The 22384-nt window shown below is 53.4% G+C and overlaps 1 protein-coding gene across 2 annotated transcripts in view; it reads left to right on the top strand.

Moving 5' to 3' along the window:
- Positions 1 to 22384, top strand: part of Ablim2 (actin binding LIM protein family member 2) — a 124732-nt gene that overhangs the window by 58828 nt on the left and 43520 nt on the right. The window contains exons 7-11 of one of the 2 annotated variants that reach the window (XM_051200188.1): positions 6667 to 6754; positions 10695 to 10753; positions 14166 to 14222; positions 15670 to 15747; positions 19721 to 19870. In XM_051200188.1, coding sequence (XP_051056145.1) covers positions 6667 to 6754; positions 10695 to 10753; positions 14166 to 14222; positions 15670 to 15747; positions 19721 to 19870 — 432 coding nt within the window. The remainder of the gene's footprint in view (positions 1 to 6666; positions 6755 to 10694; positions 10754 to 14165; positions 14223 to 15669; positions 15748 to 19720; positions 19871 to 22384) is intronic. The other variant, XR_007835498.1, reaches the window with a different exon arrangement.

Genomic DNA, 22384 nt, shown 5'->3' with positions numbered 1-22384 from the left:
AGCTACTCACATCTCCATTGCCAGGCTTGCTCTGTTTTGCTAAAGATGACAGTTGCTTGCTGGAAGGCATGGCTACTTTTCCAAAACCACACACTGCCCTTTTGGGTTCCTGATGCACTGTTCAAATCTGAGTCATCTTGAGCCCCAAGCAGGCAAGAGCTTAGGCCACCTGCCTACAGGGGTAGTGACACAGAGATGTTCAGCGCTGAAGCAAACTGCCCTTGATGCTTTGGTCTTCCTGTGGGAAACCCCTGCTTGGATAGATGAGTGGAAGAGCCCTTGTAGTAAGGGAAACACAGTGACAGTGGGCTGTGATAGCAGCAGCAAAGATACTTAGCTTTGACTCTGTCACCCTCGCCGGCCTCTTACTTTTTCTCTGTAGCAGCAGCAGTAACAGTAGGAGAGAGAGAGAAAGAGAGAGAGGGAGGGAGGGAGGGAGGGAGAGAGAAGAGACATACTCGAGTGTCCCCACAAGTCAAAGAGCCCTGCCATCTTACTGCAGCCTAAATCAAGAGAGGCCTTCTATGTTAAGTAGGGGACAGTGCTCCAAGCCAGGCCATAAGGCCCAGGTCACAAAAAGTAAGTAAAGGCTTAAGTAGGGGTCATCACCCTGGTTTTTGGTGACGACTTTTTTTGGGACAGCTGTGGTGACTTGAAGGCTCATCCCCTCAGTGGGCTCCACAGCCAAATGGTGTCCTCTAAGATACCTGGGACATAGGCCTTCCACTTTATGTCTCCATCCCAGATAGATTGTTCTAGAACACAGAGCATCCTTGAAACGTGACTCAGCAATTGTCTGCCATGCTTTGCAGATGAGTGGTCCCCAGCAAGAATAAGAATAGTTGTCTTTTCTACCTGTGAGGCTGAGGATGCCTGTTCCCATGCAATCCAGATGTGTGGTCGTTGGGGGAGGGGCGCTGGGGGCACTGGCTCACCTGTGGCTCTGACTTAGATGTGGGGCTCTGTAGTGAGTCAGGCACCCACACAGAGCAGGTGCTCTGTGACCACCTCTGCTCCAGCATTAATTACCCGGTGGCACCCCAGGTCTAGGAACTGACCACATGGACAATGGGGGGAGGGTGCAGGGAAACCATTCTGTGAGTCCCAGACCCAGCAGGGGCCCAGCCACAGTCTGTATGGCCCCAGGCTGTGGCACATTCTTGGGAGTAGTATCTGCTGCAGGCTGGAAGCCTTCCACCCTGGCTAAAGCCCTGGTTCCTCCCCACTAGTCCTCAGGCCTTGGGTAGGTCTTCTGGCTTCCCTGAGCCTCAGGCTCCTCATCTGAGCAGTGGGTATATGACAGGGCCCATACAGACAATGGGCAGGAGTGCATAGAAAGCTCTGAATGCATGGCCCGACACATGGCTGACAGTAGCAGGAACACCACCAGCCACCGACCCCTTCCGGATGCAAGAGGAGACCAAACTGGGCAGTTACCCACCAGGAATTCACTTAAACGAACACCTCCAGGGCATCCCAGGCACCCGCAGTCATTGTTCAAACCTCTCATTACTAGTCTCACAGCTTTCCAATCCCCCCACCCCAACCCCAGAGGAGCCCTCAACACAGGCAGGGTCACCTCTGGCCGGCCGGCCGTTGGCTGTCTCTGCGGCTTTGCCTATTCTGGATGTTTCTGCGTCACACAGCTGACCTTACATGTCTGGCTCGTCTCCTTCATTGTTCATGGGCTGTCCACACTGCAGCACCTGTGGGTACCACCTTTCTACAGCCACTCCGCATCCTGCAGATGGATGTGCCACACTGCCTCCGTCATAGTGCATGCGTGAGCTTAGGAGCCACTGACCAGTGTGTGCCGTGCTGCTGTGAACCCAGCATGTGAGTCTTTGCTGTTTCTCAGACACCAAGGAGTGGATTTCTAGTTTGCATGGTGAATGGACACAATTCCCCGCAGGCTCGCATGCTTTTGTTTGTTCACGTGCATGTACAGCTGTTGTGGTGGGTATGAGACTCCTTGTCTGCCTGGGTCAGGAGCTGGTTTGCACGTCCCTGTGACAGTGACATATGACACTGACCGTCTTTTCTGCTCCATCATTTTCTTATCATCTTTGGAGAAATGTCTGTCCACGTTGCTCCACCCCGCCCTGTGATGTATGTACACATGTGTGTAGAGGTGTGTGTACCTGCACCTGCATTCAGAGGCCACAGGAAGGTGTTGGGTATTCTCCTTTATCCCTCTCCATTGTATTCCTTGAAGCAGTCTTTAAACTTGTTAGCCGACAAACCCCAGTCCTCCCCCTGTCCCTGCCCTGCCCTCCATATTGCTAGGGGTAGGGGAATACATGAAAACATGCTAGGCTTGTGACATGGGTGTTGTTGCACACCAAGCCCTCTTAAGCTGAGAGATCTCTCCAGCCCATTTCTTTTGTTTTTAAAAGATGCACGTACTTGGTGTCATGACCAAACCAGTACACTTAACAATCAATTGACTGAATGAGAAAGGCCAAAGTTAAAACACTTTGTTGGAGGCTGGGTGGTGGCACACACCTTTAATCCCAGCACTTGGGAGACAGAGGCAGGCAGACCTCTGTGAGTTTGAGGCCAGACTGGACTACAGAGCGAGCTCCAGGACAGCTAGGGTTACACAAAGAAACCCGGTCCCAAAAAACCAAACCAAAACAAACCAAACTAAACCAACCAACCAACTGACCAATCAACCAACCAAACAAACCAGAACCAATATGTTAGAGAGCTACATGCTTCCTCCAGAACAGAAACCAAATAACCTGTTAACACAGACAGTCACAGGTACTGTCCTGAGTTCACAATCTGTTGTTGCCTGTGGCTTCCCTGTCACATCTTTGGCCCTCCTGTCCTAGGCTGTGTTTCCTGGAAGTGGTTAGAACCTTCTGGCTCTGCTGTAGCAATGTGATGCTGGGGTCCATCAGAGCCATCTTGGTTTATAGTTTGGCAAAGTGTTAAGACCCTCCACACCACAGAGACAAAGCTCCTGCCTCCAAATTCCTTCATGGGTTCAAAATCTGGAGATTGATATCTGTGATCTCCAACCTCTAAAGGTGTTGCCATCTACATAGTTGCTGCTACTGCCATTGTAAACTTCCTCCCTGTCCCATTGTTAAAGCTGTCATAGCCACTCCTATCATAGCTCCTACCCACCACTACCATAGCCTCTGCCTTCTCCAGAGTAACCAAGACTGCCTCCCCCCATAACCACCGTCATTACCAACCTCATCAGAGCCATCACCACTGCCACCACATCCACCAACACTACGGCCACTGAAGTTTCCTCCATGACCAAGATAGTCATTGTTGACCAAGCTGCCTCCAAGGCCACCACCAGAGTTTTCAGAACCGTGCGGGCCTACACGAAGCCCTGGCCATCTCAGGTATGAACAGGGCTCTCTTCTCCACTTTCTCACCTCTCACTGTGGGAGCGATTCTCAAGGCAGTCACTCACTTGTGACATTTCTGAAAGACAGCCTCATCCACAGAGTCATGCTCCTCGGAGGTGCTGTTTCTTCCCCTGCTGGCTGTCATGCTTCCAGCCATTTCCCTTTCTCTGGCTGTGCAAAATAATCTCCAGGTGGCTTTCCTCAGTGGTGGGCAGGGTGACGGCTGACAGGTCAGTGGCAGAGGTGGCGGAGGTGTCTTTGGCTGTGGCCATAGAAGGACAGTTAATTGTCACTTAGTCTTTGAGAAGCTTCTATCAGTTGTCTCTGACCTCCCTGTTCTTTTATGTGCATTCTGTGACCTTACATTTACAGCTTCATCCACTTCCTGTGGCAGTGAGCGTTCTCTGTGATTCCTCAGACATTGAGAGATGGTTTAAGCTCCAGTAAGATCTTACTTCCATACCTGTCCAGACTCATTAGGAGCCTAATGTGGACTAGGGAGATGAGAGCTTTCCAAAACACTTCCTCAGCCTCATCTATAGGCAAAAAGTGCTGTTCCTTTCTTATCTGGGCTCTGTCTTGTTGAATGGTAGCAGCTCTTTACATATTTTGGACCCGATGCCCTTACTGGATCTATGACTGGAAAGCTGTCCTCCCTCTGAGCTTGTGTTCTGAGCCTCCTCCAGTGCCCTTTGCTGAACAGGAGCTTTTGATGGGTCTTGCTGAAGTCGGCTTGCTGATTGTACCTCTGTCACTTATAGTTTGGCTGTTAGATCTAAGTCTCCGTGCCAGCTAACAAGGGCTTTCCTCACGGCTTTCTCTTGACAGCCCTGCTGTTTTGGATCTTGTAGTTAGGTCTGCCATCTGTTTATGGAATTCTTGGACTTGGGTGTCCATGACGTGTACTGACATGCAGAGAGGAATGAGTAGCCATGTGTACCTTGACACACTTCCAGGGATCAGACACATTCAGGTAACCACTACTCAAGCTAGGACCACAAACACACCCAGCCTCTGTGGACTTTTTCCAGACATCACAGGATAGTCACTACCCTCCCACAATGTAGAGCCCCTCTCACTTGAACCCTGATAAACCTGGGTTCTACTCCCCCATGCTGGCTTCTCTTCCTCGCTGTGCAGACTGTCTGCATGCTCTGTGTTCTTTGTTCAGGGCACGGGAGTTGAGGGGACATGTGAACATGTGATCTGTCCCTGGAGTCGAGAACTTTCAGGTAGGGTTGAGAGCCCACAGGCCCAGGCTGAAATGTGTGCTCTTGGGGTCTTCTGCCATTCACCCACCCACCGAATGACCTTGCTCAAGTCCCTCTCCATCCCCATGCCTCTTACAACAGACAGTGAAGGTTGTAATGTATCTGCCATGTATTTTATAAAGGATTGCCACAGAACTGAACCTCTAGTATGTGTGAAAGTGAGTAGTGTGTGTATGCAGTGTGGCACATCAACGGATGGCAGCAACTCAGTGTGGCACGTCAACGGATGGCTACAACTGTTATGGGGGGAAATACAGACTGCTGTCTCTCTGTCTCTCTCTTTGTTTCTCTTTGTCTCTGTCTCTCCCACCCTCTCTTTCCAATGTGTTTACATCTGTGTGTGCTATGTGTGTGCCAGCCTGAAGAGGACACAGGACAACATTGAGCTGTGAGTTGTAATTGTGAGCTGTCCGACTTGGGTTCTGGGAACTGAACTCAGGTCCTCTGGAAGATCAGCAAGCTCTCTTAAGCACTGAGCCATCTCTCCAGCCCTGAGCCTGGTGTCTCAGAAACTGCACCCACCAGCGTTCTATGTCTCTTTAAATTCACAAATGGGGCACAGGGCTTGTTTACCTTGGGGCTGTCACAGACCCACTGGGAGAACTTGGATGTGGAGGCAGATGGGAAGGTCATCAACTGGGGAACATCAATTCTGGCAACCAGCTGACTTAGCTAAAAAATCACGGGTCACTTTGAACTAAAAACACAGAGCTCCCCTGCCCACTCACTGTGCTGTCTATTGTAATCACCAGTGGACGCTTACCCTGTCATCAGGCTGGCACTGGGTGTGACCACTGTCCATGAAGTGGTTCAGTCCTGGAAGGGCCCAGGCACCAGCCCTGCTAGCCAAGCTCAGTGTGTTCTGGGAGGAAGAAGGCTGGACCCTCACCAGGCAGTGAGGAATGGGTCAGAAGGAATGAGATTACGGGGAGACTCCTTTGAAGGAGGTGGCTTTTGGAGGAAGCAAGGCTATTTGGTGAGGTTGGGAATGCCAGAGGAATCCAGGTGGTAGTTAATATGAACAGGATCTGGACTGGGGTCTGCTGCCATGGCTGGGGCCTCTCCTCTCTGCCTTGAGGATCCCTTGGCCCAAGACGTGAGCATGGGTGAGGGCTGAGTTGATAGCCAGGAGGAAAATGGCAGGGCAGCTGGCAAGGCCCACACAGGAGAGATTCTAGATTCTCTTTTTCCGTATGCTGGAGCCTTGGCCTAGTTTTTTCAAGGGAAAACAGACAGAGGAAGGGAGTGAGGTAAGGACTCTTAGCACCCCCCCCTTATTCGGGAAGGTGCCAATTAAGATTCCAGTTCAGAGGTGGGTGTGGAACCTCTTCCCATTTTAGGATGCTGTGAGACACCGGCTTCATCTTTCACGTTTAGCCCACCGGCTGCACCCTGGGAACAGCATTCACTGTTGAGGATGTTGGAATCAGCACTTTAAGACATTTTAGGCACCATGTAAGAATAAGCCAGAGGCAAGAAATTACAATTAGTGTAGTCTATTTATTGTTTTAAGATTAAAATTTGTCACCTAATTGAATGGTTTTTAAAGAGTTACTAAACTAGAAAGTGACAATTGAGGGAATTAAGGAGTACAGAGATACAAAAACCGAAGCAACCCCACACTACCCTCCCTGTCCCCATCACCAGGGAAAGGAAGTTGCCTCCTCCCACCCTCCAATCCTTGCTTCCACCCCAGGACATGCAGAGGTGAAGGGACCAGACCCTCCTCTGATACTGACCTGTCCACGACCACACCCAGGAGTGGTTCCCTGCACATCTGGTCTCCCGAGATCAAAGATAAGGCAGGTGGAGCTAGGTCTCCCAGCCTTTGAACAGGGCCTGGATGCCCTGGGTGCCCCTGCCTAGCTTGTGTAGATCTCTGCTCCCAGTGCCTTCTGGGCCTTTGCTGCGCTCACTGTCCAGGTTTCCCAGATGTGTGCACAGGGAGGATGCCCACCCTGCACGCTATGGCATGGTGGGTGCCCACTGCAGTGGCAGTACTCACCTGCCTTGTGTCTCCCCAGGCCGGGGAGAAGCACTACCACCCTTCGTGTGCGCTATGCGTCAGGTGCGGCCAGATGTTCTCAGAGGGCGAGGAGATGTACTTGCAAGGTAAGCGTTTGGACGTGCCTATTGCATACTGTGCCCAGGGGGTGGTGGTGGTGAAATTGGTCCTAGGAGCTGGCACCGTCACACACACACACACACAGACTGTGATCTCGACTCAGCAGTATCTCCATTGAAGGTGTCAGTGAACCTGAGCGAGGGAGCCCAGGCCGCCAAAGAGCAGGCCGTGAGGTCCGCCACTGCCCCTCGGGCCTCGTTCCCACTGGGAGGACTCACAGACTATCAGTCGTGTCCCATCTGAGCCTTGGCCCGTGGTGCCCCCTGTCACACCGCAGCAAGACCACATTCCCTCCCTGAAGTGTGGAAAAGAGCAGCCTTCATAACATCGGCAAAGGAAAATTGGGAGAAAGGAGCCTTCTACTGAATTCACCAGAACCCTACCCACTCACCATTAAAACTCCTATTAACAGGGCCAGTGAGGTGGCTCAAAGGCTGGAGGCCCTGTTGGCCCAAGTTTCCACCCCTGGAATCCAAGTAAAGGTAGAAAGAGAGAACTGACTAGAAACTTGACCTCTGACCTTCACATACGTGCCACGGTACACGCACCCCCACACAATACCAATAAAATGAAAATAAATGACAATAATGGTGTCAACATGGAAAATGACAAGTGACGCTGCTTAGCCGCTACATGCCTCGCTTTAGAACCATGAAATGTTTCGTTCCCTAAAGTAGGTTGAGCGGTCCACAGCCGAGCAGAGGACGTGGTGGTGTGGACGGCAGGAGTGGCAGAGATGAGATGTGATGACACTGCCAGGTCACTTTCCCTCCTGAGGCAGGGCGGGAGACAGAGACGCCGACTGAAGGTGGCTGTGGGTCACACAGGCGCTTAGGAGCTTGCCAGCCCAGCAGGCCCGAAGCGGAGGTTATGCCTGGTCCCTTCCCGTCCTGTCTCTTAGACAGCATGGTTTCATCTCACAACTCTCCTGGGAATGACGTCATTTGGGTTCGGCTGTTCAGTTGGGTCCTGGTGCAAGAGCTTGGTCCAAAGTCATAGCCTCAGCAACTGTCGTCATTGGACAGTTTAGTAAAGGAGAGGGCTCCTTGGGACTCGTGGGGCTGGAGGCCGAGCCAGGCTTCATGGCATCTCTTCCTAGATGAGCCTTTCAACAGGGTCCATGGCTGCTATTACATTCTGATGGCAGCACTCAGAGCTCCCCTCGTTTCTTTCCTATTGGTTAAAAGCAGAGCTGGGCAGGCAGTGGTCCTTGTAGAGGAGGAAAAACAGTTTTCTCTGCACCCTTCCCAGCTTAGTGGGGACCCATGTGATGGAAGGTCGGCGAAAGAAAAAAGGGCAGGGAGGAGCATGTGTCCCTCATGCACACACAGGGTGACAGTACATCTCCAGGGCGACTCTCAGAGGGCAGCTCTGATTTCTGGCTGACACACCACTTTCTTAGCCATGAGAAAAAGTATCAGGGAGATGTCAAATGGAGGAAGGGGATTGTGTGTGTGTGTGTGTGTGTGTGTGTGTGTGTGTGTGTGTGTGTCTGTGTGTGTGGGAGGCTTTCTATCGAAGGTGCTAAGCACACTTCCCCGGTGATGGGATCCCTGGTAACTCAGTCCCCTCATCTACCAGGTAATACTATACCCTCATACACGGATACCGCTATACAAATCTGAGTTTCCCCTTTGTAGTGAGTGGTCTCCTTTCTATCACTCCTGAGTATTCTGTGTCCTCCTCAGGTAACCAGCTTAAAGTGATCCTTCTGCCATAGAAGACATGGGTGTCACATGCTGCTGCCTGGTCACATGTTGGGGTAGCATGTTCTGTCCCCTTTGATCTCAAGGGAGAAACTACTCTATCCTCGTTTCATTTCTGATGTTGTGATAAAATATCCCGATCAAAAGCAGCGTAGAGGAGGAAATGATTTCAGGTTGGGCTGTTATTGCAGGGAAATCAAGGCAGGAACTTAAAGTAGCCAGTCTCATCCACAGCCAAGATCAGAGAGAAACAAATGCATGCATGCTGCCTGCTTGCTTAGTACTCAGTTAGTTTCCTCTGCTCTTACGCGGTCCAGGGCACAAAGCCAGGGAATGGTGCCGCCCATGATGGACTGAGTCATCTTACATCAATTAAAATTTAAGACCAACCCGATCTAGAGAACTCCTCAAGTGAAACTCTTCTCAGATGAGTCTAGGTTGTGTCAAGTTAACAGTGAAAACTATCCCATGCATCTAGGGTAGGGACCCTCACTGAAAGTAGGGCAAAGCTCAGTCACCAGAGGTGAATGAGGAAATGTCACAAGACAGGAAGGGTGGCCAGGCACCTGGAGGGAAGGATTCCCGGTGAATTAACTTGCATTATTCTGCCTAAAACTGGGCTAAGTAGGCCTAAAACAGGCAGTGGAGGTCAAGGACCACAGCAGGGGCCACAGCCTAGTCTGGACTGGAGTTTAATTGAGGAATAAGGACCCTGTGTCTCCCACTGCCCACTGAGTGCTGGGGATAGAGAGGTGAGGCAGGCCAGCCCTCCCTCCAGAGCAGCTAGCCAGAGGGAGCTGGTGTGAGGCCCAGATACACCAGCAGAAGACTGGGAGTGCTGCTTGGAGGAGGTGTGACAGGGCTTGGCTTGGCCATGGTGAGAGACTGGAGGCTGCAGGATGAATAGGTAAACGGGAAGGCAGAGCACCGGTCAGGAGCCTACATTCAGCTGAGCGTGACGGAGCATTGGCTCAGCCTGCTGACCTGGTCCTTACCCGACTGGATGCAGCAAGAGGGGAGCGCTCACTCCTTAACCCCTGCCCATGGCTATCAGGGAGGCTAGACAGGTTTGGCTTCATCCCAGAGCATGTGACCAAGGGACACCGGGATGCGTGGGGGCACGAGGACCACCACTAGAGTGGACACGATCAGTGGGCCAAGGGAAGATGGCCTTGTGTTGGTATTTCATTTCTTTGGCAACTTACCCTTTCTCCTGGGGTCCCAGGGCAGCTGAGCAGGGCCAGGCAGAGGACAGAGCTGGTAGCAGCTGCACCTGTTGTGTTCTGTCTACAGACTGATGCTGAGTAACCACGGAGGGGCATTCCAAGCCATGTGTCAGACAGTCTCCCCCACTTTTCCGAGGCAAGCCTTGGCTGGGGATGGTGTCAGATGTGTCAGTCATCTCCATTGTTGCCTGTTGTCTCCAAGGCGAGATCCTGAGAGTCAGGCCAGCCACTGTGGCTGCCTTGTGGGAGGCCCTCTGCAGAGGCTCCCCTGTAGATGTGAATGGAACCCTTAGACAGAGAGCCGGCCAATGCCAAGCACAGCTCACTGGGATAGTGGCTTGGGGACACGTGCTCACATGAAGGTGTCCTCATCTCTGGACACAAAGATCCTGTTCATGAGTCTGGGCTGGTCCAACCATTGCACTGGGATCTGCCAGGACTTTCTGTGTGCATGGAGTCCAGGCTGCACTCTCGGGCATGGGTTTTCCACACCGCAATGAGGGTCCGATCAGGCTAGCGACACTTATTTGTGCTCTCTGGCCAGGGCCTGTGATACGTCACCATTCCCGGCCACCCTGAGGGCTTCTGTTTGGCTCCTCACACCAGCTCTCCATGAAAGTGGTATCCGGCAGGACCAGAGCACTGGCAAGTGTGGGTGCTGTGACTTTCATGTTGCACTGGCCATGAGAACTTCTTCCCCACCCCTGCATCTGTATTTGATGCTACCTTTAAGAGCACCCCCCCAGGCTAGGCAGTGTGCCCAGGCACTCTGGAACCCATACTGCTGCCCACTGAAGTAAGCAGCCCACACTGGGAAGGGGAAGCTCACGTCTTTACCTCACGTGAGCCAAGAAGCTGCTAGAAGCTCAGGTGCTCTGGCCTCGGTGTCACAGAGAGGTGTGGAGCCCGTTTGAAGGGTACTGCGCAGGTATTCCTGCCTGGACACCACACCCAGAACTGCTCTTTGACCTCTTCCCCTGGCAATCTGTCCACAGGCTCCTCCATCTGGCACCCAGCATGTCGACAAGCAGCCAGGACTGGAGACAAGAGCAAGGTTGGTGAGATTTGTGGTCTCCACATGCAGGTTAGAGGGGGAGGCGCAGGCCAGCCTACTCTTGCTTCTCAGCCAGGCCTCAGAGGCATCATGGGACAGCCAGGCCCAGGGGACAGTGGGGGAATAGATAGGTCAATGAGCCATGATACTGGTCTAATGGGCCCCAAGGACACCAGGTGGCTGACATCCTTGTCTAGTCAGTGAGCACAGATGGCCATGATAGTTTGGGAGACCCCAAATAGTCCCTGTGACCATCAGAACATTTGTAGATCCAAACTGTGCCTGGGCTTGACGGTTCGCACACCCTCATGACAGCTGGCCTGCCTGCCATAGGCTAAGTTGTTGAGAGCAGGATTGTCAAAACACACAGCAAGTCCCAGTGCAGAACTCCTGCGGTCTTCTCGCTATGGAGATGGGCATGTCACCCTCCTGCACATGCAGGGCAGGGCACATAGAGCATTGCCAACCAGGCAAACTCCATGCTTGAGTTTTCACTGAGGCTCTGGCAGGGAGGAGTATGACTCACTGAGCCCACATATCAGGTCAACTGATCCACTGCAACCCGAGGCTCTTGTCCTAGGGCACAGGTGGCCTTCCTGACATGGCCACCACACCATGGGATGATTAGGTGTGGCCAGCCCTCCCTGAACACAGCTGCTGCTGAGGTGAGACACATATGGCCTCCCAGGCGCCGAGAGCAAATGCCAGCTTCTAGGAAGGGATGGGTTCTGGACCCCACAGATGCCCTGCTGTGTGCCAGGCACCAGGAGTATGGCCTAGAGATGAAGAGAGAGTAGTCACCCTGGACGGGAAGGAAGCATTCAGAGGGTGCGCTAGAACCCATGCGGAGCTCACACCCAGGCACTGGGAGCTGCATGGGAGTAGCTTCCAGGGTGGTACCTTCTTGCTTGTGTAGTTAAGGTGCAGAGCAGAAGGAGGAGGGGAAGAAGGAAGGGGAGAGGGAGGAGGAGGAAGAAGGAAAATGGGAGGAGGAAGAGGAGAAATCTAAGAAGGAGGATATGCAGGCAGCGGGGAGGAACACGGAGAGGCCGTGGCTAGCAGGGCGCTCTCCAGGATCCTCTCAGCAGTCCTGCCTTAGGCTGTGAGGTGCTTAGCCCTCCCCACCCCCCACCGCTACCCCCCTTCTCCCCTGACTCTGCATTACTCTGCCCCATCACGCTGGCATCCTATTACATCTCTGCTTGGCTTTTCCGATAAGAGGCCAATGAGCAATAGCACGCTGTATGCTCTGTTTTCACCAATGGCTGATTCTCTCTGCAAACTGTGCATCTGTCACTCAGGGCATTCCTGCCCTCAGTCATGATCTGTGGAGAGGTGACCATAGACACCATCTTGCCTGCAGGGTCCTCTGTGCTGCCCAAGCGCTCAGCAGAAGGAAGGAGCCTGGCATGTCCAGAGGCCCCGGACATACTCACACATGCATGCACTCAGGGAAGCAACCTGACCGAGACTGAACAGAACTAGGAAAGGGCACATTGCTCTCCTCTCTTCCCTTCCCCCAGTCAGGCTCGAGGACTGGGCAGGTTGGCCCATGCCCCACACCAGCTGCAGGGCACAACAGCCTTCCTCATTTTCTCTGGTCCCTGGCCAGAGGGAAGGCCCTGAGGGGTGGGTGCCGCCCGACTGGGAACTATGGCACCCTTGTTCTCCTTAGCCTGTGCAGGAGGGCCCTACATCCAGGGCTCTCTGGTCTGTACAGCTATTGAAGCGAGTAGTTTTGCATGAAGGTTGTCTCCTTCGGCCAATATTTGGAGCAGAGCTCAAGCAGCCTGAGAACAGTTGGCTTCTTGGTGTTGAGCCTGGGTTCCCCAGGATTGGCTGCTGTCTGGTCTGGCCTGGGGGGGTGGTGAAGGGGACAGACTCCTGCACTCTGTTGTTCCTTATGTGAGTAGCCCTTGAGTAAGTGAAGTCAGGCAGGCCTGGCTGGCTTAAGAAGATTTCTGTCCCCGAGGACAGAGCATAGAGGTGGCCCCTGTGTTATTGACTCTTGAAAGCTGCCACTGAGTGGAGGCAGCACCTCCTTTCTACCCAGTGACAAGAAATGGCTTCCCTGTCTTGGGCTTATAGTCACCATAACAAGTACCCTTTGGTGTGGGCCCTTGGACATCTCCAGGACACTCAGGGGACTCATTCTTCATTAAGAGCCTAGCTCCTGACTGTTCTGTCCTTGCATGGCCAGGCCAGCAGGAAGAAACTCAGGCTTTCCTTGCCATCTGGAAAGCCACCCCAATCCTGTAGCTGTTCCTCTTCTACCCAGGCAGGGAGGATGTTGTGGACGGACCATAGGTTACAGGGTCCCCAGCATCTGGGATAGGTGCAGTGAACTTTAGGAGATGGAGTCATGACTGCCCAGATACACAGGCATCATGGGAGCCTAAGCATACCACCCAATACCCACAGGCATCATGGGAGCTGTAGTACAACACCAATTGTCCACAGCTTCATGGCATCCTTAGTAGAGCACCTGGCATCCACCATATGTTTTAGAACTTCTGTACCTGGAAGTTGAGAACGGGCATGAATGAGGCCTGTGGACTCCCCGCAAGGCCCAGGTCCTGTTCTTATCTCCGTGGGTGGAACACGGCAGTGACACAGGGCCCTGTGGATCATGGCCCTGAAGTTCGCTGTGGGTCTTTGTGGAACAGACTTCAGGTCAGGGCAAAGGGGGCAGGCTTCTCACCCTGCTGACAGTGACCTTACCTTTTCTCCCTGTCTCCTCTGCTGACAGGTTCTGTCTCCTGCCCTCCCCCACACAGCTGGGGACTGAGTACAAGGAGAGCTTGCGTCATTTCTGCTCAGAGTGGCCAGAGTCCACGGCACAAAAAGAGCCGGGAGTGGTCATCTCTGCCTGCTCTGTGGGGCTGGCTCACATATTCGCCTGGCATGACCAGTGGGGGACTTTGCTCTGAATGTCACACTGGTCTTCAGTGCATGCCAGGAACAGCAGGCACCTCTCTGACCTATCTGGGCATTTTGCCACTTTCTAGAGAAGGGGGCCAGGCAGGCATCATCTAGGGTCGGTGGAGCACAGAAGCCCCCTGGCCTCTCACTGCTAGAGCAGGCCCCATCTTACAGGCAGCAGTTACAGGCATGGTGAGGGGGGACCTTCTCTGCATATAGTGGTTCTGAGGTATGTGGTGACTAAGGCCAGGACAGCCAGTGCTGTGAGGTAATCCCATTCCTGTCAGCCTCAGAAATCTGTGGTGCCAGGGGTCAGGCAGGCCCCTCCAGTTGGCACATGTCAGTGTAGCCCCGAACTGAGGGGCTGAGGAAGTGAGGGCCCCTGGGGAGGTGGAGCTTGCTTGCTAAAGGGCCCAGAGCCAGGCCCTGCAGAGGGATGGCAGGGGTCTGGAGAGCAAGCTTCACGCCGCCCCTCCTCTCTCCCTTCTAGATGCACAGCTCTGTTTGCAGCCAGCCCTGCCCGGGCACCGTGCCCTGTGCCTTACAGGTTTGTGTCTGCTGCTGCCCTGTGCGGCACGTCTGGTCCCAGTGTCTGCCTGTCCTTGCTGGTGTGATGTCGAGTGTAGGAGGAGCTCAGGATGGGGGGCCTCCTTCAGGCCCGGCTTGGTTCTTCTAGCCTGGAGGTTTCAATACTTTCCTGCCTCCCTGTGGCAGGGGTTAAACTCCCAAGTGATAGCAGCCTAGCTCCTCCTGAGGCCTCTTGCTCGGACTTAGAGGCAGCGTCTTGTTTTTTTTTTTTTTTTAAATATGCTTCTCTCTCTCTCTCTCTCTCTCTCTCTCTCTCTCTCTCTCTCTCTCTCTCGTGTGTATGTGCGTTCATGTTCTGAACTCTTTTTAGGAAAACTCCAAGCAGATTGGTTTAGAGCTACCCAGTGACCCACTTTACCTTTGTGACCTCTGTGAGGAACCCCCATCTCCACAGGGTCACATTCCGAGATAGGGCCTCAGCCTAGGAAATTTAGGGAGGCCAACTTGGACCTTAACAGATATCAACTGCCTCAGGAGAGGAACATGGCAGACTCCAGGGGCAAGGAAGAGCCTCCCGAGGAAAAATGAGGCAGGGGTGGCGGTATTGGGGGTCACTGAAGAGGTTCAGCAGAGGACATGAGGTCAAGGGCCGAGGGGTCAGAGCTCGTTCCTTCTGAGAGGCAGTGACACCTGGTGGAAATATGTTCCTCTTAGATGAGGTGAGTAGGAGGCGTGAGAGAATGGGCATGGAGGACGCTAGACCGGAAGAAGGGGTGTAGAGTGGCCGGGTGCAAGGGCCTTGCTGTAAGGATCAGTCAGGTGTGAGAGGTGGGGGGGGGTCTGTAGGAAGGAGGGGAAGGAGGCACTAGAGCTAGCGACGCAGAGGAGAGGAGAGCCGGGCTGTGCAAGAAGGCTGGGCACTCAACAGCAGAGACTGGGAGGAGGCTGGGTGTGCAGTGACATCACACATCACTGGGTACCGGCAGCTGAGCCTAGGTAAGACAGGAAGGAGCAGCTGAGAAGGGCCTGAGGGCCCGGTCAGCAGACTGGAGGGTGTGGCTGAGGGTGTGGCTGAAGGACTGAAGCCCCTCCAAGGAGAGAAGCTCATCCATGAGTAGCAGAGGTTCTGTGTGCCATGGAGATCAAGGGGTTGCTAGACAGTCCCGCCTGCCTTCATCTGCAGAGATATGAGCACCTCACCTCAGCATCCCTCGGGACATTCTGAGCTTTCAGTGCGTGTCAGGTTGTGGACACCTTGCCTACCTTCACTCGTGGCCTGCTGTTTATTGTAGCCTTCAATTGTTCACCCAAACCTGTGTGTGTGTGTTCTGAGACTTCCCTCAACCCACAAAAAGGGGAAAATTCTACCTGCTGAGCTCCTTGGCATTCCTGCCCGAATCCTGGAGATGCCTCCAGAAAGTTCGCAACAGCACCACTCCAGGTCAACCTGTACAACTCTGTTCTAGGAAACCAGGACTTCCTCGGAGAGCATTGTCTCTGTGCCTGCCTCCAGCACGTCGGGGTCCCCAAGCCGTGTGATCTATGTAAGTGAGGACCGTGGAGAGCGCTGTGGGGTGGGGGTGGGGTCGTCACTGGGCCAGTGCTAGTAGAGACTGTAGTCTGCTGAGGATGGTCACTGTGGGCACTCAAGGTGAGGCTGGGCACTCAGCCCTGCCTTGGGGAAGAAATGGGTACACGGTTGGAAAGTGACTCAAAACCTGAGGCCTGGACACGTCCGTGTGGCCTGGCTAAGCCCCTAGGAGTTTGTCCCCCAACTGGCTGGTGATGAGAGGGAGAGCAGAGTGCATAGCTGTGGTCATAATACTGCAGGAGGGGAATGGCTGGTCTGTAGTTGGAGTGAGCCAAGGCCACCTGAAGGAAGGATGCTGTGGGCTTGTAAGTCACTGTGCAGGTCCGTGTTGTGCACAGAAGCTCCTGCCCAACTAACTCCCCAAGAGAAGTGTACTGGGGGGGATGCACGTGCACTGTGTGTGTGTGTGTGTGTGTGTGTGTGTGTGTGTGTACACAAGAGCACCCATGCAACTATAAGAAAGATTGGACCTATTTTAAAAACTTGTTAGAACAGTTGCATCTGAGGGCAGGGCTATAGGAAGAAGAGTATTGTTGTTACAGTGCTATGTGTGAGTGACAAGGGTTGTCACTGAGAGTTCTAAGGCACAGGGTGAAGGGCAGCCTAGTGGCAAAAGAAGCTCCAGGACTAGAGGTAGGGGTGGGGAGGGCAGGTGACAGGGGCAAGCCACTTCTGCTATCCTCTCCCTACACTGGCCAGGCCTTGGATCGTTGGCAGCGTGGTAGGGAGATGAGGGTCTCTCTCCCTGCCTGTCTTTTGAGCCTACACCCTCCCTCAATGGTTGCCAAGGGATCATTCCGATGCGGTGATAACAGCATCTTTCCTAGGGTCACTGTGACCAGTGTGGAGAAAGGTGCCTCTGGGGATACTTGTGCTGAGTCCCAGCCTGTGCCTGTGAGATTCGGAGCCTTACTGTGTACCCTAGGCAAAGCGTTTCCCCTTGTGGGCCGAAGGCAGCTCATCGGTGAGCTGCGGTGAATCCAAGCCCACTGTCCAGGGTTCCACTGAGAGCATGCCAGCTCTCAGTGTCATGGGCCTGCATGGCAAGATCAGGGACTGGGGCCTGGGCAGAGAGACTTCTGCTCTCAGCTCTGGGGCCTAGAAGCCAAGGCCCAAGCAGGGCAGGGCTGGTTCCTCCTGAGACCTCTCCTTGCTTTGTGGGTGGCATCGTCTCTCTGTGAGTATGTGTGCGTCCTGCTCATTTGTCAAGCATCAAGCAGCACCCATTTTGAATGATCCATTTAGCCCCTTAGGACCATCCATTTATCTACCTTTTTCTTCCTTTCTGTTCCCTGCTCCTTTCTTTCTTCCCTTGAGAGAGGATTCCATGTAGCTCACGCTCACCTCAAACTCCTTGTTTAGCCAAGCATAATCTTGACCTTGTGTTCTTCCTGCCTGGACCTCTTGAGTCCTGGGGTTACAGTTGTCACTGTGACTGACATATGCCATGGCCAGGGTAGAATCATGGGTATTGTACAGGCTAGACAAGCCCCCTACTGACTGAGCCATACTCTAGCCCCTGCCAGCAGGAAGGGGAACAAGGTCCCCCTCATTGTCCCTCCAGTGGAACCCTGCAGCCGGGGCTCTGCGGGCTCTGTGGTTGCTTTTCTCACCACAAGTGTTACTTATTGTTCAGCAATGGGAAACCTCAGCGAATGGTGCCTCTTTCTGGTGGCATCCATGGGCACGAGTTGAAGGAACAGTCACCACACTGCGTATTACGCTGGGCTGGAACATACATGTTTACAGTGGTCACCTTTAACTTGCTTCATGGAGTGTGAAGAAGAAAGCCAAAAGGAAAACCACATATATGCACACCAATAGCCTTTGCTAATGAGAAAGCGTAACCCGTTGTCAGGGCAACCATCCAAGGCCTTTGCACAGAGAAAGTAACTCCATGAGCTACTTGGCAACCACTGTTTGCATCAGACAACTGCTCAGGCTGTTGGGGCCCAGGTTGTGCAGGAGCCTGAGGAAGGAGCAGATCACCTAGAGCCAGGTGGCCTCGTACTCAAGCACTGTGGGCCGGGAGGAGAGGTAGTTGGAAAGGGCTCATTGTTTCTGGTTCCCTGGAGGTGCAGGTCTCTGGGGTGTCCCCACTGCAGCCTGCAGGACCCTCTGCAGAGCATTTGCGTGATATGTTCATAACAGTCCAGCAGTGCCTGAAGCACAGTTGATGACCCAGCACTACAGGAGACAGAGGCTGGGCTGCCCACCCAGCCTGTGCAGATGGATGGTTGCTCAGCGTTGGACAAAGGGTGGGGTCCTGGACAACTCTAGTCCTGACCCGGGGATGTGGGAGAGGACATACAGTCCACAGAAGGCCAGCCCTGACACCAAGAGAGAATCTGACCTGGATGGAAGAGAGACCTCCTTGAGTGGGAATAGCATGTGCCAAGCTCTCAGATGAAGGATGGAAACTGCAGGCAGGCGCTGAGCGGCAGAAGTGCGGAATGGGGGCCGAGGAGACCATGATCAATTGATGGTCAGGGAAAGATCCCCTGAGCTCCATTCATCCAGACAGCTAGAAAATCCCAATGGGATGTTCCATGGTGATCATAAACCCTGGCTTAAGATTTGACCTCAGATATTTTGAGGCCAGGGATGTGAAGCACTAGGCCTTCAGTCTAAGTGCGTTCCTTTGCCAAATGTCTCCAGGGAGTCCTCACTCCAGAGTGATTCTAGTACTCGGGAAAGCTTCCTAGAGATGGATGAGGGCTGCTGGGCTCTGGAGAGCCCCATAGGGTCCGGAAAGGCAATAAGCAAAGATGTGGGTAGCCTGAGGTGGGAGGTGCCTGGAGGTGTCTTCAGGAGAGCCACTTGATGTAGCTACAGCTTGAGAGTTTTGCTAGGGTGGGGCCTACAGAAGGGAGTACCAATGGGGTTCTAGAGCCTTCGGCTGCCATGCCTTCCTAGGTGCATGACTCTGGGTAAATCGCCCAACCTCTCTGAGCTCTGGGCTCTCCTGTAAATGAGAGCACAGAGAATGTCCCCATCACACGGAGCCATGACTTCCTGAGACTGGTGCAGCTCAGTATCTGCTGTGGCTGTTGAGGCTTTGTCTCAGAATCCCAGCAGAGACCTGGCAAAGGCTGGTGCGCTAATTAGACCTGAGCAGGGAGGGGCCAGCCCAGAGCTGGGCTGGGGGCTGGAAAGAACGGAGATTCTCCTAGAGCCAGAGGAGGTATGTGGGACTAGAGTAAGATGGGCACAGTGGGACACTGCCTGAGAAGGCTGGGCAGAATGAGCGACAGCAGCCAGGTGGCCCTCGCCTGAGCCAGCATGGTGGCTCACAGCATCTCACAGTGAGTGCGTGTGGACCACGCCCCAGCGCCCTGTCAAATGCTGCTCCTCAGTACTTGCTCAAAGTTGCTAAGATGAGGAGAGAGAGAATGAAAACGAGCCCAGATGGGGCTGTGTGTGCTCATTTGGTGTGGATGGGGTGAGTTATGCTAGTGAGTGTGTGTGTGTATGTATGTGTGTCACACACACTTGTCTAAGTTTGTAGGAGCAAGCCCTGGTGTGCAGGAAGGTGTGCCAATATATGGGGATGTATTGTGGATCAGCAGGAGTTTGTTATCATGTGGGACTGGGTGTAGTTGTTGGTGTATCCCCTCATCACCTTAGAAAGGCACACAGGCATACCTGTGTGTGCATTGATGTGAGTAGTGGATTGTGTACATGTCCATCCGTGATATATGTTCGTGCTATATGAACCACGTGTGCTTTTAGGTCATAGCCTGAGTCTCCTTGTCTGACCCCAGGGCTATCCCTGTGATCAGGTCCTTGGTCCTGCAACCCTGCCCCACCTTTGCTGAGGGCTGGGTGTGCCCTGGAAGCCCGGGCCATCGTCACTGCTGGCTGTGGAGTTGCTCTTGCCCGGCATGTGACATCAGTGTCCCCTCCTCTGCTTTCTCCTCCATCAGGCGAAGCTTGGCGATGAGATCCTGGACTACCGGGACTTGGCTGCTCTTCCCAAAAACAAAGCGATCTATAACATTGACCGCCCCGACATGATCTCCTATTCGCCCTACATCAGCCACTCGGCCATGGGGGACAGGCAGAGCTATGGCGAGGTATGGATCTTCACCGTGTGTTGCATGCTTCCCCCAGAGCTGGCTCTTGTGGACAGAGTTTAGCTTCTTCGCCCCCAGGTTACATGTCTGTCTTTACTTAAGGCACTCCCACTCAACCACGCCCCCTCAGGGAAGCGAGTCTGAGAGTGAATTGGAGGTGAACAGGGTTGGGAAAAGGGAAACACACTCTGAACATGTCTGTGTTTTCCTGGGTACAGAGAGCTTTCATGACACATGAAGTATATCATCTTTCCTTTATGGCCTCGAGCCTGTATTCCTGGGCTAGCTCCTCTTCTATGGGTGTCTTGAGCCCATCCCCAGGCTGGTTGAACGGTGCGGGTCATGCTTCCCTGTGTTCCTGAAAGTAGGCGGCATCTAGTGGTAATGTCTGGAAGTAGGCAACAAGTATTGGTGATGTCTGGAAGTAGGCAGCATCTGTTGTCATTTTTTTCTTTAAGTTGCTTGAGAGAGAAAGACACCATGTGACAAAGTTCAAGTGGAAGGGCTTTTTATTAAGGGAAAGGGACTGTAGAAAGGGAAAGGAGGGGGAGACTGGCCTCTGGGGACAGAAGCAGTGGGAGAGAGAAGAGAGAGGCGGGGGGGGGGGGGAGAAAAACAGAGAGGGGAGAAAGAGAAGAAAGAGGGGGGAGAGAGAAGAGAGGGAGGGAGGTGGCAGGGCCCTTTTAAAGGGAACACAGTGAGTGTGCACAGGTGGAGCTCTTAGTGGCAGCAGCTGAGAGCGTATCTTGTCAGAACTCCAAAGGCAGGCTAGCACAAACGCCTAAATACTAGCAGCATCTAGTGGTGATGTCTGAAAGTAGGCAGCGTGCATTGGTGATGTCTTATTTAGGCTGCCTATTTCCACTGAACACAGCAACTCCTATTGAGTTTCATTTTCCTTCTGTCAGAGGAGGCCTTAGTGTGGCTTTGGCTGTTTGTGGGGCTCAAAACAGATGCTCACCTAGGACAGAAAAATGGGTATTCCCTCCCCTCCCCCTTTTTTCTTTCAAGATAGGGTTTCTCTGTGCAGCCTTGTAGACCAGGGTGGCCTTGAACTCAGTGAGATCTGCCTGCCTCTGCCTCCTGAGTGTTGGGATTAAAGGCGTGCGCCACCTCCATCCCATAAAATGGTTATTCCTTTGACTCCTTTCTGTGGCTTCAGCAAGGCCTCGTGGGGAGTGAGGGCATTGTACATACACAGCAGTGTTGTTACCAAACTTGACCCTGCATAGGTCATAGGTGCCAGAGAAGCCCACAGGCTCTGAGGGCCATTCAGGGGCTGAGAAGACCAAAGGGACCAGCAGGTGGCCCCCCTGGTGTGCATCCCTGAGGAGGCGTTCACCAGCCTTGTGGCTACTGCACCACCCACCATGTGCCAGCGTGGGGGGCTTCACCGTCCCGCATCTAGCCTTTAGGCAGCAGGCAACTGAAGAGCATCAGAGGCCAGGCACATGGACTGTGTCTCTCTGAGATGCAAAGCCTTTCTCCGCTACAGACCATCCACTGGCTGATTCCTTGGTTGATCCTCAGGGAATTCAGGCCTAGGAGCTGGGTTCAAGTCCCACTGTACTCAGCTTCAGGATGCCGCCAGGGCTCTCCCTGAATGGAAAACTGGTGTTCCTGCATTGGCTTCAGGAAGCCATGGTGGGAAGGGCTGCAGTGGGCATCGGTGATATAAAGGACCACAGACCGTTGACAACACTGTCCTCTATCCATGGGTCACACAATGTTGCTGCTCATATGTGTGGCATGGAGCTGTGGACACGGTCTGAAAACCTCTGAAGTTTCTTTTAGCATCTGAGACCGTGTAGTAGGATCCATGTGACCCACAGATAGTCCTGACTTAAGGGCGTGTCCCTCAGAGGGCAGTGGGACGGCATGGGAGAGTATGTATGTGACTCAGGAGTCACCCTCTCCAGTATCTGCTCAGCCACAACCACAAGTTTGTACCTTCTGACTATACTGCCTGTGAGACCTGCCTCAGCAGAGGTCAGTACCAGGCTGCCCCAGGGGAAGGGAAGGGGTGTCCCCACTATAACGCCGCTTCCTTCTGAGGCCCTGCATGGTGCATGGTGGGGCAACATAAAATAGAAAACCAGCCAGGCAGTGGTGGCGCACACCATTAATCGCAGCACTCTGGAGGCAGAGGCAGGTGGATCTCAGTGAGTTCAAGGCCAGCCTGGTCTACAGAGGGTGTGCCAGGACAGCCTCCAAAGCTACACAGAGAAACCCTGTCTCGAAAAACCAAACAAGTAAACAAATGAACAAACAAGTAAAAAAATAAATAAAATAGAAAACCTCAGTGCTCTTGTCATGGACATTACGTAGAGTATCCGATGGCTTCATTACAGCCTCATCCCTCTGGACTGTTCTCATGAGCAGAGTTTTCATTTCTGTCCCTGTGATCAGGCCCGACCCCTGGGAATGATTTTTCCCAGTTATACCTAAGGAAGCCAAGGCCAAGCTAGGCTCAGCTAGGACTCACATGGGCCCAGGTAAGCTGGCTGCGGCCCC

This window comes from Phodopus roborovskii, unplaced genomic scaffold, assembly GCF_943737965.1.
Source record: "Phodopus roborovskii unplaced genomic scaffold, PHOROB, whole genome shotgun sequence".
Lineage (NCBI taxonomy): Eukaryota > Metazoa > Chordata > Mammalia > Rodentia > Cricetidae > Phodopus > Phodopus roborovskii.
The sequence above is the reverse complement of the archived record's forward strand: the minus strand, read 5'-3'. Positions and strand labels throughout refer to the sequence as shown.